This window comes from Osmerus mordax, chromosome 4 (genome assembly GCF_038355195.1).
Source record: "Osmerus mordax isolate fOsmMor3 chromosome 4, fOsmMor3.pri, whole genome shotgun sequence".
Classification (NCBI taxonomy): domain Eukaryota; kingdom Metazoa; phylum Chordata; class Actinopteri; order Osmeriformes; family Osmeridae; genus Osmerus; species Osmerus mordax.
Window position 1 is genome coordinate 17,373,646 of NC_090053.1, and position 17,440 is coordinate 17,391,085.

Sequence of the window (17,440 nt, forward strand, 5' to 3'; positions counted from 1 at the left end):
ATTTCAGCTCTCATCCTTTACTCTGTAACTGGCTGGAAAGTTTTAGCTGCCAGATGCTATGTCCTGATTGGCTGCTGGCCTATCTGACCTGTATTGAAATGTTCTGAACAGACGGACATACTGGCAGACAGACAGACAGACAGACAGGAATGCATGCAGACGGACAGGCAGAAAGGCAGACAGGCAGACAGGAAGACAGGAAGACAGACCAACAGACAGACAGACAGGCAGGCTAATACAAGACAATATGAAAAAGTACAATGCCCAACCCTGCATAGCCCTTTAATTTCACCCTATTCGACACAAAAACGGACATTCCTCCCCACGTCTCTGTGTATGTCTCTACCTTCGCCTGACTCTTTCCTTCCATCTCTCCTTTCCCTCATCAGTCTCTCTCTTCCTCCCTCATTTTTAATGATGGAGTTCAGATCAGGGGCTCTGTGAAGCAGACATGAGCACATCCCTCCAGAGGCCCAGGAACACTTGAGATCCCTCTTACTGGAAGCTTCTCATTCAGCAAGAACACAGAGCCTCTCACAGCACACATGATGTCCCTGAGATGGATGAAATGCCAGTATTGGGGAACGATCACGTGTACCTAACCGAGGACATCAGTTCAGGAGAACATCACGACACACACACACACACAAACACACACACACACACAGTCGTATTTATAGACTCTAGCCACTACAGGTTAACCTCGACATGATGTACCTTCGTTAAACATGTACGAATGATAGTAATTCACTGTCACTTTGAATCCTCTTGAGTGATGGTGTGAAGTGTGACAGGCCATGCATATACATGCATATGTATGTGTAGGTACTATGTTCACATCTTTAACTTGCTTATATCATACAAAGCGCACTCCAGCTAGTCAGACACAAGGCTGCTAGTGTGCAGCTGGATGAACTCAGTGGTAATTGGTGGAGGTTTGTAAAAGGGCAAACCGAAAGGGACAGAAGAAAAGAAAACAACTATTACTGTAGAAACTGCTACAGAACATTATTTTATCATTCACTGCTTTCCACAATTACAGACATGTAAACTAGTCACGGAAAGGTTTGACAGGTAGAGAGGTCAACAGAGATTGCTCACAGAGGAAATCTGTGGAAGAGCGTGAAATGCGTGACTGGATATCCTCGTCATCCCTCCTCCACACACGCGTGCGCGCGCGCGCACACACAAACACGGACACACACACGCAGACATACCTCCCCCTCGCTCTCTGGGCAGCATGGATAATTCATCAGTGTTTGTGGAGAGCGGCTGTGGCGTCCCACTCCTGCCTGTGCTAATTTCCACAGGGACTCCCAGGGACCACTCTGCCTCAGAGGGGAATTAGAACACAGCCACAGAGAGGAATTAATCACAGTCTTACACTGGTGGCACCTACACACACACACGCACGCATGCACACACACACACACTCACTGACTTCTTCCCCTAGATCAGAGCAGTGCAGTAAGTGTAGGTTTTGGTGATCAGCCGTTTATACTGTTCATAAAAGTTCTCCTTCAGCCCTCGTCTTTTGGTGCCGGGATAGAGGGGGGGGGGGGGGAAATGTACAAACGTATATATTTACGCACAAAAACATACATATACTGACACAGATGCTGAGTGTGCAGAGCTACCCTTGTAATTCCCAGTTGACGTGGAGATCCAGATGGGGTGTGTGTTGACATGAGTGTGTGTATGTGTGCGTATGTGTGTGCGTCTTCAGGGCTCAGGCAAGCTGCAGGGTTATGATATTGATCTAGAACTGAGTGGCCCCCTGTGGACATACTGGAGGAAACAGAATGTCAGGAGCACGTCTCTGCTGAATTACTCACACCCCGTGTGTGTGTGTCGGATACTATGGAGTATGATTTCAGTGGTCATCACAATGAAGGTTGACAGTGACACCATCATTTCATTGAGATCCTTCAAAGTCCTTTCCCCCAACATAGTAACAGTCTGGCAATGTCTGTTGTAGGGGAATTCTATTGACCTGAAACCATTATACAAAGGTCAAAATATTCGCTGAAACATCCATGTGTGTACATGATGTGTGTGTGGATGTATGTGTGTGTTTAAATATGTATGTTTGGGGTGTGTGTATGTATGTGTGGGTTTAAAAATGTGTGTTTGGGGTGTTTATGTATGTATGTGTGTATTTAAATAAGTGTGTTTGGGGTGTGTGTGTATGCATGTGTTTAAATATGTGTGTTTGGGGTGTGTGTCAGAAAGATCATCTTCTCATCTCATCGCCAGTACCTACTGCTATCTGCTTGTCTGTCAAGGTCAGTCAGACTCTACTGCAGCTATTACTTAAACCATCTGCCCCCCAGGCAGTCTAGCACCACCCCAATCTCAACCACAACCTCCCATATCTTGCTATCTACTCTTGTGTTAAAACCCCTTCCTTCCCCTCTCTTTCTCTCCATCCTTTCTCTCTGCCACCTCCAACCATCCTATCTCTCCTCACCACTCATCCGCCGGCCTGTCTGTCTCCCCCCTTCCATCACTCCATCATCTCCATCGCCATGGTTCATCCCTCCTTTTATGTCCCATCTCACGCTCCATCTCTCCCTCTTTCCCCTCCATCTTACCCTCCCTTTCTCCCTCCATCTCTCCCTCCTCCTTTCTTCTGTTCTCAGCAGCAGAAGTGATCTCTCAGTGTTCTGAGTGAGTCAAATCTCCATTCTGCCTCCAGTTCTCCAGGACATCAGAGGAGTGGGAGAGCTGCAGAACTCCCCCAGAAGGAAACCTCCTGCCACCCTCCTCAGACGCTAGTAGAACCTTTGACTTCTACTGGGCTGCATCCTGCTGTGAGGCCTGGGGTGAGTGGTGAGCTCAGGATGGTTTACTTTAGCTCAGTGGAGTGTGTTTTGTGTGTGTGTGTGAGAGAGGCTCTTCCTGCAGCTCCACCCTTATCTCATCTCCTACTCGTCATCAACCCCCTAAAGATCCACTCCTACCATCTCCTACCCATTATCACCCTCTTCCTACAGATCCACTCCCATCCCACTCAAGGGCGGTTTTAGGCACGGGCGGACCGGGCAGTCGCCCGGGGCGGCGTTTTTTAATGTCACGTGGGGGGCGCACGAGCATAAAATAAATTAATAAAAATCTCTGCGCTGCGAAGCGGTTTTCTGTTTTCTATCATTTCACTGTGTGGGGAATAATAAAAAAAATTGGTATAGGCTAACTCTTACGTTTGTTAGCCTTTTTGCTATGATGCTTGCTATGCAACAACAATATTTCGGTTTTAACTCAACAAACACGAGATAACATTTCACCATAACAGTGTGCTTTGCAACAAAACTGTTACAAGTTCAGTTATTATTTTCATTATTTAGGTTAGGCCCTGTAATTAGCCAACGGAATTTTCAAATCTGTAGGTAGTTTCAAAGACGAACATTTGCTATTTGCTACAACTATATTTCGTGACAAAGTATAGTTTAACGTCATAACTAAAAGTGTTCCTCCCCAAAAGTTATATTAATATAGCATGTAATAACAGACATTTAGCGTGTAAGGGCATGTTTATGTAACCCTCCTATTATTTTTGGTGTCAATTTGACCCCAGGCTGTTTTAGCTGTATAGAACATAATCGGTCTTACCACAACAGCCTTTTGATTTCAATGGCGCAAAGGGCGTGTCGCCCTGGGTTTAATTCAATGTAGAACCACCACTGATCCCACTCTGAGATCAGACAGGACATGTAGCACCACAGACAGATGAAACTCGTCCATTATTAAGCACCAGTTTATTGGTTTTCTATAAACGTAGCAAACCCACCAAAGAAGCTCCTACATACAGGTTAAATATTATATCAGGTTAAGGGTACATTACTGTCAACTTTGGAACGGTTCCACGGTGGAACATCACGTTCCTGGATCATCCATCCCCGCTTTCATCTCAGTTCTCTGAGGTTCTGCTGTGTTTGATGGTCAGCCTGGAGAACATTATGGACCTCAGCTTCAAAGGCAGGAATACACACTCCTCTTATCTCTTTCCATCACACGTACACACATAGGCTTCTACCCCACTCTTTAATTTGTTAAGATAAAGAAAGCAGAGTTCCACATGCCTACACAACATCCACCTATCCACGCACAGAACACCATCGGAATTGCTCGAGGAGTAACATTAAACATAAAGTATCTGCCTTGTGTGAGGACTGAAGATGTTTCAGAGAGAGAGAGAGAAGAGGGAGGGGGACGAAAGAGAGGGGGGTGGGGGTTGACAGAGAGGGAGAAAGAGAGGGGGGGAGTGAGAGAGAAACAGAGAGAGACGGAAAGGGAGAGAGAGACAGAGAGATGCAGAGAAAGACACAGAGAGAGGGAGAGACAGAGAGTGGGGAAGACAGAGGGAGAGAGAGGGAAAGCAAAAGAGAGAGGGAGGGAGAGAGAGGGGGGTAGACCGAGAGAGAATACTCTTCCCAGGTGCTAGACTTGATTATTAAAATAACTAAATAGAATTGATCACGTTAAATCTACTTTATTTTACATAATAAGCATCTTTTAGTATTCAGGTACCAATCGATGCCTGTATTGGTCATGAATAAGCCATTCTGAATAATGATCAATTAAACACACCACAACGGATCAGTGAAGCAAAGCTAAGCAGAGGCAGAAGGATTGGCTCTCCCAACAGTGGCAGCATTGTCAAGCTTGCAAAAATGCTAAACAAACATTCAAAGAAATGTAGCTGCTTTACATCAGTATGAAATATGTTGCTATGTACATAAATATTCATATGACCGTAGGACAGTATCTTGCAGTCTCCTGTAGCTTTGTGTTGTTCCTAACGTCAGTACCTGAAACAGAGGTACTGAGGTAAGGCAGAGTCTTGGAGTGAAGTTCTGGAGTTTTGGGGTTCTCTGGAGTTCCAGGTTCCTCTGTTTTGTGTTAGAGGTCTATGATCTCATTAATATTCTTCTCCCAACTCATGGCTCCGACTCAAACTCCCCCCCCCCCCCCTCTCTCTCTCTATCTCTCAAACACACTTACACACACGCTATCCCACACACAAACACACAGATGCACCCGCGCACACACACACACATAGGGCGAGAGGCATACGGAATGAGATAGTCTCTCAAAGACAAAGAGAGGAACAGGGAGAGTGTATGTGTTATGTACAGTACATAAAAATATGGGAGAGAGCGTTGTGGTTGGTACCGTACATAAAAAAAGATAGGTTCCTAGCAGACTTCAAAGCTGCTGCTCTAAACATGCGGCTGAAACATGCAGCTCCTGGTCGGTACAGTACTGTACAGCGACATTTATTAAAACAAGTGAGCGGAAAGTCAATAGAGTGTCATTAGAACGTTTGATCGTACATGTCAGGTTCCCCTGGGTCTGAGCGTGGTTATATCCATGGTACCAGCAGCATCACAAAGAGCCAGGGCAGCAGGTAAAAGACATGGCCAGACGTGTGGGCGTGGGCTCTGAGAGACTCCTGATTGGCGTCTTCTCCGTTGGGCGGGGCTTGAGCATTGACTTGTGGTTGGTTGCGGTTGGAGCACATGTCATAGAGGTTTCCGGAGAACTGCATCTTCTTGGACTCCTGGCGGAGCGACTCCCAGACGGACGCCGCCTCCTCGGGGCATCCCGCCATCGCCAGGTTGGCACAGTCGTGGAACTCATCCCAAGACCTGCAGGGGGCAGCAAAGGGCAGGAGGGGGTAGGATGGACAACGTACAGGGAGAAGAGAGAGAACAGAGGGGGAATGTTAGGAGACGGGAGGTTAGCGAGCAAATCTGCCTCAGTCCTGACTACTGTGGAGAAGGAAAGAGGGGTGAGGAAAGGAGAGTAAATTAGAAGATTAACGGAGGAGAGGAGGCGGCGAGGGGGAGAGGAGGATAAGAGAGGAGGAGAGGAGAGAAGGGCTGAGTGGGCAGAGTGTGTCTGGACCTGGGCCAGATTTTAAACACTCACCCTGACACATCTGCTAGGGGGCCGGGGGCCTGCAGGGGGGGTGCAGCTGTTTACCTGTTTACCTCAGACCCTTAGGACTGAATCAGTATATGTGTGTGTGTGCATGTGTGTGTGTGCATGTGGAGGATAGAGTTGCCAGCTGTAAAACAAAGTGAAAGCTAAATGCAACTCAGTAAAGTCCTTGGAGAGACAAAGCCAACAGGAGGGGAGGAGAAGAGAAGAGGAGAGGAGGGGAGAGGAGGGTAGCGGTGGAGGAGAGAGGAGGGGAGAGGTGGAGGGGAGAGGAGAGGAGGGGAGAGGAGGGTAGGGGAGAGGTGGAGGGGAGAGGAGGGGAGAGGTGGAGGGGAGAGGTGGAGGGGAGGGGAGAGGAGGGGAGGGGTGGAGGGGAGAGGAGGGGAGGGGTGGAGGGGAGAGGAGAGGAGAGGAGGGGAGAGGTGGAGGGGAGAGGAGGGGAGAGTAGAGAAAGCCGCTGGTGCAGCCTTGGCCTACATGCACAGCTACTGCTATTCAGGAGGGACATCACTGTCCCTGATACATTCTAGGAAGAGGGACAGACGTGTGTGTGTGTCAGTGTGCGGTGTGTGTGTGTCAGTGTGCGGTGTGTGGGTGTGTGTCAGTGTGCGGTGTGTGTGTCAGTGTGCGGTGTGTGTGTCAGTGTGCGGTGTGTGTCAGTGTGCGGTGTGTGTCAGTGTGTGTGTGTCAGTGTGTGGTGTGTGTGTGTCAGTGTGTGGTGTGTGTGTCAGTGTGCGGTTTGTGTCAGTGTGCGGTGGAAGTGTAAGTAAAAGTTGGATGAGGTGCAGGGTTAATAACACCTGGAGGAATATGAGAGAGACAAGGAGAGTACTGTAGATCAGGAAAGTCTCTCTACTCCTGGCTTCTCTCTCCAGCCTCACTTGTCTCTCTCTTTCTACCTGTGTCACACACACAGACACTCTCACACACGTACACACACACGCACGTACACACACACACACACACACACACACACACACTCCCTTGAGCCTAATTGGACATACTAAGCTGCAGACGAGTTGAGCAGCTCGACTGATAATCATGTTACGTCAGTGGTTACTAGTGGTTACTCAAAAAGAATAAACGAAAGAAAGAAAAGAAAGATAATGGAAACGCTCCCATAATCACCAGCGGGAGAGGATGTGACATCACAACGAGACAAACGACCGAGGGACGTATAAATAGGAGAGAGGAGATGGATAGAAAGATGGATAGAGGGGCACATTAATAGAGAGGGCTTCTACATCTTTAATTAACATCCCCTCCGCAGTCAGAACACGATGAGGGGGGCGAGCAGGCAAGCCAAGGTGAGCTGATTGAGGAGAAAAGGCTGAAGTCCAGATGCTTGGCTGGACAGCGTGTGAGTGCATGGGGGGGCGGGGGGAGGCAGTGCTGACCGGCAGATGGAGTGGATCTCGTGAGCGTCGTGGTCTTTGTGCGTGCTCTCTGACAGGCTGTCCCCCAGGGTCATCAGGCACTGGGCGAAGCCCTTGTAGATGGAGCCACACTTCCTGGAGGAGAACGTTGCACTGGGGAGAGGAAACACTGCACACACACACACACGCACGTGCATACACACACACACGCACGTGCACACACACACACACACACACATGGACACACACACACACACCATACGCAGTATCGGTAAGTACCAGTTCCATCTCCCCCCCTCCCCCCCATCCCCAACCTATAGTAGACTAGTTGTCACAAGCATCCCTCATCTCTGGAGTACCAGGTGAAGCACCTCTGTGGCCTGGTGAAGCAGAACCAGTTAAGGTAAATAAGTACATCATTACTAGTTGAGGTAAATCATGTAAATTGGGTCAGACAGTGAATCACCATAACGCTTCCGGACTCTAGGGAGCGGCTGGTTAATATTTAATGGGACAGACTCATCGGCTGCCCGCCTACCGATCTCAGAACGCGTTCAACAGCAGGCTTCAGTTAGACTCAGGATTATTGGTTTCACTCATCTCTATCAAGCTTTAATGAAGACCTAGAGCGAGAGAGGTGGAGAGGGAACAGTGGAGAGAGAGAGAGAGAGAGAGAGAGAGAGACAAAGAGAGAAGGGTGGAGATAGGAGAGGATGGAAGGACAGGGAGAGAAGGATGTTACTGTAAAAAAAGAGAGAAATTAAACTTATAAAAGGACAAGTTGGATGAAAGGCAAAAGGAGGAGAGGATGGAGAGGAAGATACACGGATGAAGGGATGAAACCGAGTTCAAGAGAGGAGGCTTTTAATTCATCTTTAGTTGTTTTTAGTATAGAAAAAGTTCAACAGAGAGAAAACACAACTCGGAGCTGAGCGGGGCCAGAGCAGGCTGGCTGGTAATTTGGGGTTCAACCTCCATGGAGGGAATACTGAGAGCGCCTCAGGGAGACTCTGGACTGTGGCTTTCAACTCTGAGCCTGCTGCCCTGTCTGAAGACAAGCAGAGCCAAGCCTGTAGACAAGCCAGGATAAATACACGCGTGCACACCCACACACAGAGACACAAACACACACACACACAGACACAAACACACACACAAACAGACAGACACACAGAGACACAAACACACACAGATACAAACACAGACACACAGAGACACCAACAAACATACACACAAACACACGCAGACACAAACAAACACACACACACACACACACAGAGACACAAACACACATAGGAATAGAAAGCTGGAGGAAATGGCCACACCCTGAAACACCTGCAGGCTAGGAGTAGATGAACACTTTGGGTTGATGTTCAGAACTTAGTTGTTGATTACAGGAGAGGAGAAAGGAGAGGAGAGGAGAAGAGAAGAAAAAGAAGAAAAGAGAGGGGAGGAGAAGAGAGGAGAAGAGAGGAGAGAAGAGAGGAGAAGAGAGAAGAGAGGAGAAGAGAGGAGAGAGGAGAAGAGAAGAGAGGAGAGAAGAGAAGAGAGGAGAAAAGAGAGGAGAGGAGAGAAGAGAGGAGAAGAGAGGAGAGAAGAGAGGAGAGGAGAGAAGAGAGAAGAGAGGAGAGAAGAGAGGAGAGAAGAGAGAAGAGAGGAGAGAAGAGAGGAGAAGAGAGAAGAGAGGAGAGAAGAGAGGAGAGAAGAGAGGAGAGGAGAGAAGAGAGAGGAGAAAAGAGAAAAGAGGAGAAGAGGAGTGGAGGAAAAGACGTGAAGTGAAGACAACAGGACAAGCCAGCACAGGACAGGACAGAACAGGACAGAACAGGACAGGACAGAACACGAGGTGGGAGAAAGAGAGCAGAGAACCGGAGCAGGACACCAGAGAGGAGGGAGTCGAGCAGCAGGAGAAGCGAGACGAACCACACGGGAGAGGAGAGACCAGAGCAGGTATCACGTATCCTCGGTCCTGGGGAGGCACAGAACAGCACAGTGTGTTCTGTTCTTCTGCGGTTCCCCTTCAGAAATACCAGAGAGCCTTCCATCATACCTTCCAAAACAGCTGATGAGGACAATTATGATGACCGGCGCGATGAGGGTAACTGTAATAAGACGACTGGCCAAAATGTTCGACACACAAACACACACACACACTCACACATGCAGATGTATTCCAGTGTGTGTTTATTTTTCTGTGTGTGTGTGTGTCCGTGTCCAGGAGTGCTGAGCCATCAGAAAGGCTGCTGATGTTTGCTGGCTCGCTGCTCCTCATGCCCCTGAGGAAACATGCCACGGCAAATCACACACACTCCTCTTCAGGTGTCAAACACTACACACACACACACACACTCCTCTTCAGGTGTCAAACCCTCCTCAAGACTCTGTATACACACACTCACACAGAGAGATACACACAATCATCTTTTCTAGTGTCAGTCTCTCCAAACACACAGGCTCTTCCGCTGTCTCACACCACCTGCTGTTTACTCTAGAACTCTCTTCAGTGGGCTGCACAACCTGCTCTCTGTGCTCTCTTTACCGAGCGCTGACAGGAGCTCTGAGATCCCCCACACACTCTGCTCCACAGTGTGTGTGTGTGTGTGTGGGAGAGAGAGACATAGATGTATAGAGAGAGAGAAATAAATAGATACATAAGGAAAAGAGGTACAGAGGTAGCGAGAGATAAACAAATGTAGAGGGGGGGAGAGGGAGAGAGAGGGAGCAAGAAAGAGAGAGGGAGAGACAGCTAGAGAGAGAGAGAGAGAGAGCTAGAGAGAGAGAGAGAGAGAGAGAGGGAGGGAGAGCTAGAGACAGAAACCAGGGGGCAGAGATGGTCTAAGTGGACGGATGTCGGGGGACCAGAGGTACGGTACCATGGTAACTTTTACTATAGTAACTCCAGCAAGCTGCATGCCATTGTCAGGGCGACATGGCAGTTAATGAAGGGCCTGGAGGCAGCATTGCGTGAGAGAGACATGGTCCCCACGGCAACCCTCCATGATGCAGGCATTGAGAGAGGAAGGGAGAGGGGAGAGAGAGACAGTTTTCATGGAACTGGAGGAAAACAACACCTCATAATTACCTGCAGACCTTTTACACGTGACTGATACTAACTTCTCTGATGTTACGTTTTCCCATTTACACCCTCTCACCTCGACCCCCCACCCCCCCACACGGCCGACTCCCCGCACCGGCCCTTTTCATCAAACCGTCTTCCTCATCCTCAAACCCATCCAAAAGACCACAGCGGACGAGGGTGGTGGAGAGAGAAAGAGAGAGAGCGATAGAGAAGGTTCTATAAGAAAGTGAAAACTTGTCTGTTTCCTCAATACTTCTTCTCTCGCTGCTCCTTCTTTCACTCTCACGTCTCTCCTCCCTTCTTCCAGTCTCTCCTTGTCTCCCCCTCCTGTCTCTACGGGTCCTCACTATCCTCCGGTCTCTCCTTGTCTTTGTTCAGACCTGCAGCACAGAACCATGTTATTTTCTCTCAGAGAACATCTGAAGTGCTTCAAGGTCTCTGATGAAGGCAGAGCAGTTATACATATCTGCTTCCCTATTCCATCTTCAGAAGGAATTCAAGCTACTTCACAAACATGCCCGTTTGTGAACACACTAACACACACACACACACACACACTATCGAACAAACATCACACACACACACACTCCCAGGGGAGCATTTCTGTCTATGGAGATTCAGAGAGGAAAGAGTGCAAACCTCTCAACCCCAATGCTTTCACACACACACACACAAACACGCACACACACACAGCAGTAACAGCAGCATGTGCAGATGCTTGATCACAGCAGGAGGATAACCATTTCTTACCACACACACTGACACACACACACTGACACACACACGCTGGCACACACACGCTGGCACACACACGCTGGCACACACACTCATATTCAACCGCTCCGCTGGTCGAAATGTTGCACATACATTTCGACCAGCGGAGAGGGTGCGTGTCTCTGACTGCAGACACAAGCTGCCGTGAGAGCAATCAATCCAGCGGTATTCATAGAGGGCAATGTGATCTAGGAGGAATCCGTCATCTGTGTGTCTTCCTCACTTTGCTCGCTCACTTGGTGCAGTAAATAGAGAGCTCTGGGTCTGCTCCAGCTTCTAACTCTCAGAGAAGTAGATCTGAGAGTTAAACATCCTTTTATGTGTTATCAGAGCTGCGATGTTTAATGAAAGTTGTTTTCATAGCAGGCACGTGTGTGGATGTGGGTGCTGTGTGTGTGTGCAGTGTAGGTGTGTGTGTGTGTAGGTGTGTGCCCACTGCAGTTGGTTTGACATAAATTGATCAAATTGGGATTCCGAGCTGCTAATGACTAGGCCTCACTTCCTCTGACCGGTCGCCTAGGTTACAGAAGAGCAGATACTAAAAGGATGAAAAGTTTAAAAAGTCTGAACTTGTTTCTTGTAGATCATCTTTCTCTCTTGCTCTCATCCTCCACCAGCTATTCCTCCTCTCTCTCTCCTGCTCCACCAGTCACTCCTCATACCTCTCTCCTCATACTCCTTCAGTTATCATCCCTCTGTCCTGCTCCACCAGTCACTCCTCATCCCTCTCTCCTGCTCCACCAGTTATCATCCCTCTGTCCTGCTCCACCAGTCACTCCTCATCCCTCTCTCCTGCTCCACCAGATATCATCCCTCTGTCCTGCTCCACCAGTCACTCCTCATCCCTCTCTCCTGCTCCACCAGTTATCATCCCTCTGTCCTGCTCCACCAGTCACTCCTCATCCCTCTCTCCTGCTCCACCAGTTATCATCCCTCTGTCCTGCTCCACCAGTCACTCCTCATCCCTCTCTCCTGCTCCACCAGATATCATCCCTCTGTCCTGCTCCACCAGTCACTCCTCATCCCTCTCTCCTGCTCCACCAATGATCATCCCTCTGTCCTGCTCCACCAGTCACTCCTCATCCCTCTCTCCTGCTCCACCAGTTATCATCCCTCTGTCCTGCTCCACCAGTCACTCCTCATCCCTCTCTCCTGCTCCACCAATTATCATCCCTCTGTCCTGCTACATTCCTCCAACAGCTGCTCCCCCCAGGCTGCGAGGTGGGAGAAAAGGGTCTGGGGGAGCCCAGTCCAGACGCATACATGTGTGTGTGTGTGTTAACGTGAGGGTTGTGTCAAGGGAGGAGTGTGTGTGTGTGTTTTAACGTGAGGGTTGTGTCAAGGGAGGAGTGTGTGTGTGTGTTAACGTGAGGGTTGTGTCAAGGGAGGAGTGTGTGTGTGTGTTTTAACGTGAGGGTTGTGTCAAGGGAGGAGTGTGTGTGTGTGTTAACGTGAGGGTTGTGTCAAGGGAGGAGTGTGTGTGTGTGTGTGTGTTAACGTGAGGGTTGTGTCAAGGGAGGAGTGTGTGTGTGTTAACGTGAGGGTTGTGTCAAGGGAGGAGTGTGTGTGTGTGTTAACGTGAGGGTTGTGTCAAGGGAGGAGTGTGTGTGTGTGTGTGTTAACGTGAGGGTTGTGTCAAGGGAGGAGTGTGTGTGTGTGTGTTAACGTGAGAGTTGTGTCAAGGGAGGAGCAATGTTCTGAAGGAGAATGACTGATGGAGTTATTTGAAGAAGAATAGGGGAAGGAGGAGAGAAGAGAGGGGGCCTCTATCTCTCAGGTATCAGGCAGGATCATCTGTCAGGCACAGCAAAAGAGAGTTGAGGTAAAGTGAGGGGTATGTGTGTGTGTGACAGAGTGTGTGTGATGATTGTTCTCTATGATTTCCCTGGCTGCAACTACTCACACAACCCACCGCAGTACAGCCCACCCTCCTGACGACACACACACACACCCACTCATCCCAATGGAACACAGGAGTGATTAAAAACATCTTTAATACGATCTGTAGTCATTGGGGATGAGTGTGTGTGTGTGTTTGTGTGCATGTGACATGAGAAAGCTATGGCGGTCCCAGACACAAAGCCATCCCACTGATGCCACTCAAGAAGCTAAGAAGCTAATCGTTCTGACAGGAAGCTTTTAACGCTCACTTCCTGTTCCATTCAGCAGCTCATCTAGTCAACATTCTCCTGGAAAGAACCTGACAACAAATGCAAAAACACACTCACGCACACCCACTCTCACACACGCGCGCGCACACACACACACAACCTATCCAGGCCTTTTCTTCCAACTCTTCCCTTTCTACTTTTCTTCTGCACCTCCTACGGTCTAATTGGCTAGTTTGATCTTCGGTCTGTCTCAGTTCCACAGTGTTTCTCTCATTCAGCGCAACAACATGCAAATGGATTCCTCTAAAAATAATGACTGCAGCTCCTACCCAGATTACACAAGATGGTGATCAGGGGGTTAGTTACTAATGGGAGGATTATGTAAAACCCAGCAGGGGAATAGTAACTAGTACCTGCTAGGTTGGTGTCAGGGAGTTGACTGATGTGTATGTGTGTGTTGCCCTGAAGGGAGAATTCAGTCATCTGTCGAAGCAGATAACTACTGTCAATCAACCTTAGTCAGCTTGACACTCGGTGAAGTGCTTGATCAGACATCGGTCACAAGAGTGATGTGGATAGATGCCAGGATCCCACATGGCCGCCGATGGACACCAGACGTGCATTATTCAACTGAGAGGCTGGCGAACACAGCCACAATGGAGCCCCATAAAAGATTCAATACCAACAAAAAAAAATGTTTACCGAGCTGCTGTTATGTAAAGCTTTAATCCAGGGCTCACCAGTGGAGGACGAGGGGAGATAGTGAGTGAGGTGTGGGCATCAGGGGAGTGGCTTTAAACATCTGACTTCCTGTGTTCTTCCCCCTCTCCTCTCCAGGGCCAGGCTAAATGTGGAGTGTCCAATTGATCTCCCCCAGGACTCGGGTGAAGACAGAGCAGCAACATCATTGAAGCAGACACATAGCCCTGACCCCGCCACCCTTTTAATGAGCTTTTATTGACTCCAACACCTGCACTTTCTCTTACCACTTATCACAGTTAGATCGGATAGACTTTACACTCTTAACCAATTTCTGCAAGATAGAACGGAATCCACGCCCTTAACTGATCCCTGTTAAAAAAATAAAATTTAAAAAATACAAGGGTATCCACACTCTCAACCAATCCCTGTTAGCTGGGGTGGAATCCACACTTACCCAATTACAAAGACAAGACTTCCTAAATCCCAGTCCTGTTATGGCTGCTGCCTTCACTGTCCTTCCTCCCTCCATCTCCCCGTGCCTCTCTCTCTAACCTGTAGGTCTGTGAAGCAGCGCACCATGACCCACAGGCTTGATCTTCTCCTTCCTTTGATTCTTTCAAATCATTTCTTTCAAAAAATGCATCCGGTGGAGACTCCTGGCGATACGTGAGCTCCTTTCGACACCAGCTACCGCATTCCTCCTGGACCCTCTCTCTTCCCCACGTCTCTCTCCCCCCCTCTTCTACCTGCCCTCAGCCACGTTCATAAACGACCACATTCACAGCTCTCTCTTTTCCTTACCAGAACAACAACATGGAAGCCATCCTCTGCTATGTGACCTTGGACACTTCCAAAACCCTTAGCACTCTTCCTCCCACACACACACACACACACACACACACACACACACACACACACACACGTCAGCATATAGACACGTGTGAGTATGCATACTCACACACACACGTCAGCATATAGACGTGTGAATATGCATACACATACTCATACATACACACTTACACACACACACAGTGTTATTAGAAGTCATCAGTGTTAGAGGACAGTAGTTCTTGTGAATGGTCATGAATATTCATACTCAGTCTTGTCTGGGGGTGGTGAGTTGAAGGCAGTCACGCTCCAAAGCTGCTCCATTCCCCTTCATTTGTTTAGGGGCCCCTTCTTTCACATAGCCTCAGACACTGTGCAGAGGGGTCTGTGGGACCTGCATGGTGTCTCTAATCAAGCAGTTCTCAGGTGTGGAAATCAGATTACTTCCCCCACCTCGTCTTTCTCCTCCTGCCTTTTCATTGCCTCCCCCGATAGTCTCTCTCATAGCCTCCCCCATAGCCTCACACCTCATCCACCTCTGCCTGCCCCATAGCCTCTCTCATAGCCTCCCCCATAGCCTCACACCTCATCTACCTCTGCCTGCCCCATAGCCTCTCTCATAGCCTCCCCCATAGCCTCACACCTCATCTACCTCTGCCTCCCCCATAGCCTCTCTCATAGCCTCCCCCATAGCCTCACACCTCATCTACCTCTGCCTCCCCCATAGCCTCTCTCATAGCTTACCCCATAGCCTCACACCTAATCTACCTCTGCCTCCCCCATAGCCTCTCTCATAGCCTCACACCTCATCTACCTCTGCCTCCCCCATAGCCTCTCTCATAGCCTCAAGCCTCAGCTCCCCCTCCCTCCCCAATAGCCTCTCTCATAGCCTCCCCCATAGCCTCACACCTAATCTACCTCTGCCTGCCCCATAGCCTCTCTCATAGCCTCTCCCATAGCCTCACACCTAATCTACCTCTGCCTCCCCCATAGCCTCTCTCATAGCCTCCCCCATAGCCTCACACCTCATCTACCTCTGCCTCCCCCATAGCCTCTCTCATAGCCTCACACCTCATCTACCTCTGCCTCCCCCATAGCCTCCCCCATAGCCTCTCTCATAGCCTCAAGCCTCAGCTCCCCCTGCCTCCCCAATAGCCTCTCTCATAGCCTCCCCCATAGCCTCACACCTCAGCTCCCCCTGCCTCCCCAATAGCCTTCACAGTTTCTACATAGCCTCTCCTGCTGCCTCCCCCTTCCTACCTTCTGGACCGTTAATAAGTGTAAAGTCTTGAGCCTGTGAAGTAGCAGATTAACAGGCAAACAGGACCAGAATACCTTCCCCAGCAGAGCTGTTCCACACTGGCTGCCTCAGATAATTGGGAGGTGTTGAAGGAGGCTAGATGATGTGACTGTGAGCAGGCAGCTTATCCTTGGAGGGTGGTGGAGGATGGAGGTGGAGGATGTGGGGGGTGGTGTTGGTGGTGGGGGTCTGGACAGGGGAAGCAATCCCCCCTAAGAGCCTAACCCTGCTTTAATGAGGACAAAAATGTCTTGAACTGTTGTACAGTATGTAGATTCACAGTTAAAGCCCACTGTCAGGTCAGACCTGAGAAATAGTCTTTATACAGAGAAGGCTGCCCTAACTCACTGTGTGTAGTAGTAGTGTAGCAGTTTTGTAATGAGAAATGGGCTGAATGCCGTGGTGTCCAGTGTGTCTCTGCATCAGATCCGTGAGGTTACAGACCATTGCACATCGTTTTCTGATTCTCACTTGCGTCACGCTGCCCAGTATTTTAAGAACCTCTTTGTTTCCATCTGTTTCATGAGTTTGTTTCATTTTGAAAAGGAGCAGCTGTGTCTGGGACTGGGATGCTCAGCTGGGACCAAAACTGACCCGAGCTGCGCTGGCTCCGAGGGCACCGCATCCACACATCACGCCGCAACCCGGGCGACCCTCCAGAGGCTCCGCTGGGGGACAGATGTGGTTCATTCATGATTTATTTTCATCGGCATGTTTACCTCTTAACGTCCCGTGGGGAAGGCACTTACATCAGCACCAAAAACCGCAGAGAACTGAGGGTGGAGGGGAGAGGAGGGAGTCGAGCAGTAGTCATTTTAAATAACTTAAGGGCATTCACGTGCGTAATGGCAGCGTATTATGCCTCACATATAGATTTCCCAAAACAAATATTTATTTGAGCGTAAAAACGGACAGTAGCGCATGTGGACCCCCGAAGACTGTGAAAAGAAGTTTACTATAGGGACCACCTCCGTTTAATCACTCGGATCAGAGACTACATCCTCTACTATTCACTACATCACTGCCAGTAAATATTAAGAGATACAACAGCGATGCTTCCGTTCGCTCTTTCCAGAAAATCCACATACACTCAGCAGGAAAACATCGAACAAATAACGTTGACAAATGCTTGTGTAGTACCTTACATACAAGAGTTTTAACTGAAATTTAAAAAAAAACTCTGATTTTTTGCTACACGTCGGAGGCAGTCAGTTATTGTGTCTACTATTATTGCAGTAGGGAGTAAGGACATGCTGGTACTTACTTAGCAGAAAAGCAACAGGCAACAGAAGACATGCGTAATTCACGAAGGAAGTCATCCTGAGCG

General features: G+C 49.0%; 1 protein-coding gene across 1 annotated transcript; it reads right to left on the minus strand.

The window, feature by feature from the left end:
• Window positions 1-5,362: 5,362 nt before the first annotated feature.
• nrn1la (neuritin 1-like a) lies at window positions 5,363-17,432 on the minus strand. Its single transcript, XM_067235579.1, has 3 exons — window positions 17,378-17,432; window positions 7,341-7,488; window positions 5,363-5,648 (listed from the first exon to the last, which is right to left on the minus strand). Exons 1-3 carry the CDS (start codon window positions 17,430-17,432, stop codon window positions 5,363-5,365), a joined length of 489 nt encoding a protein of 162 aa, XP_067091680.1.
• Window positions 17,433-17,440: the final 8 nt, after the last annotated feature.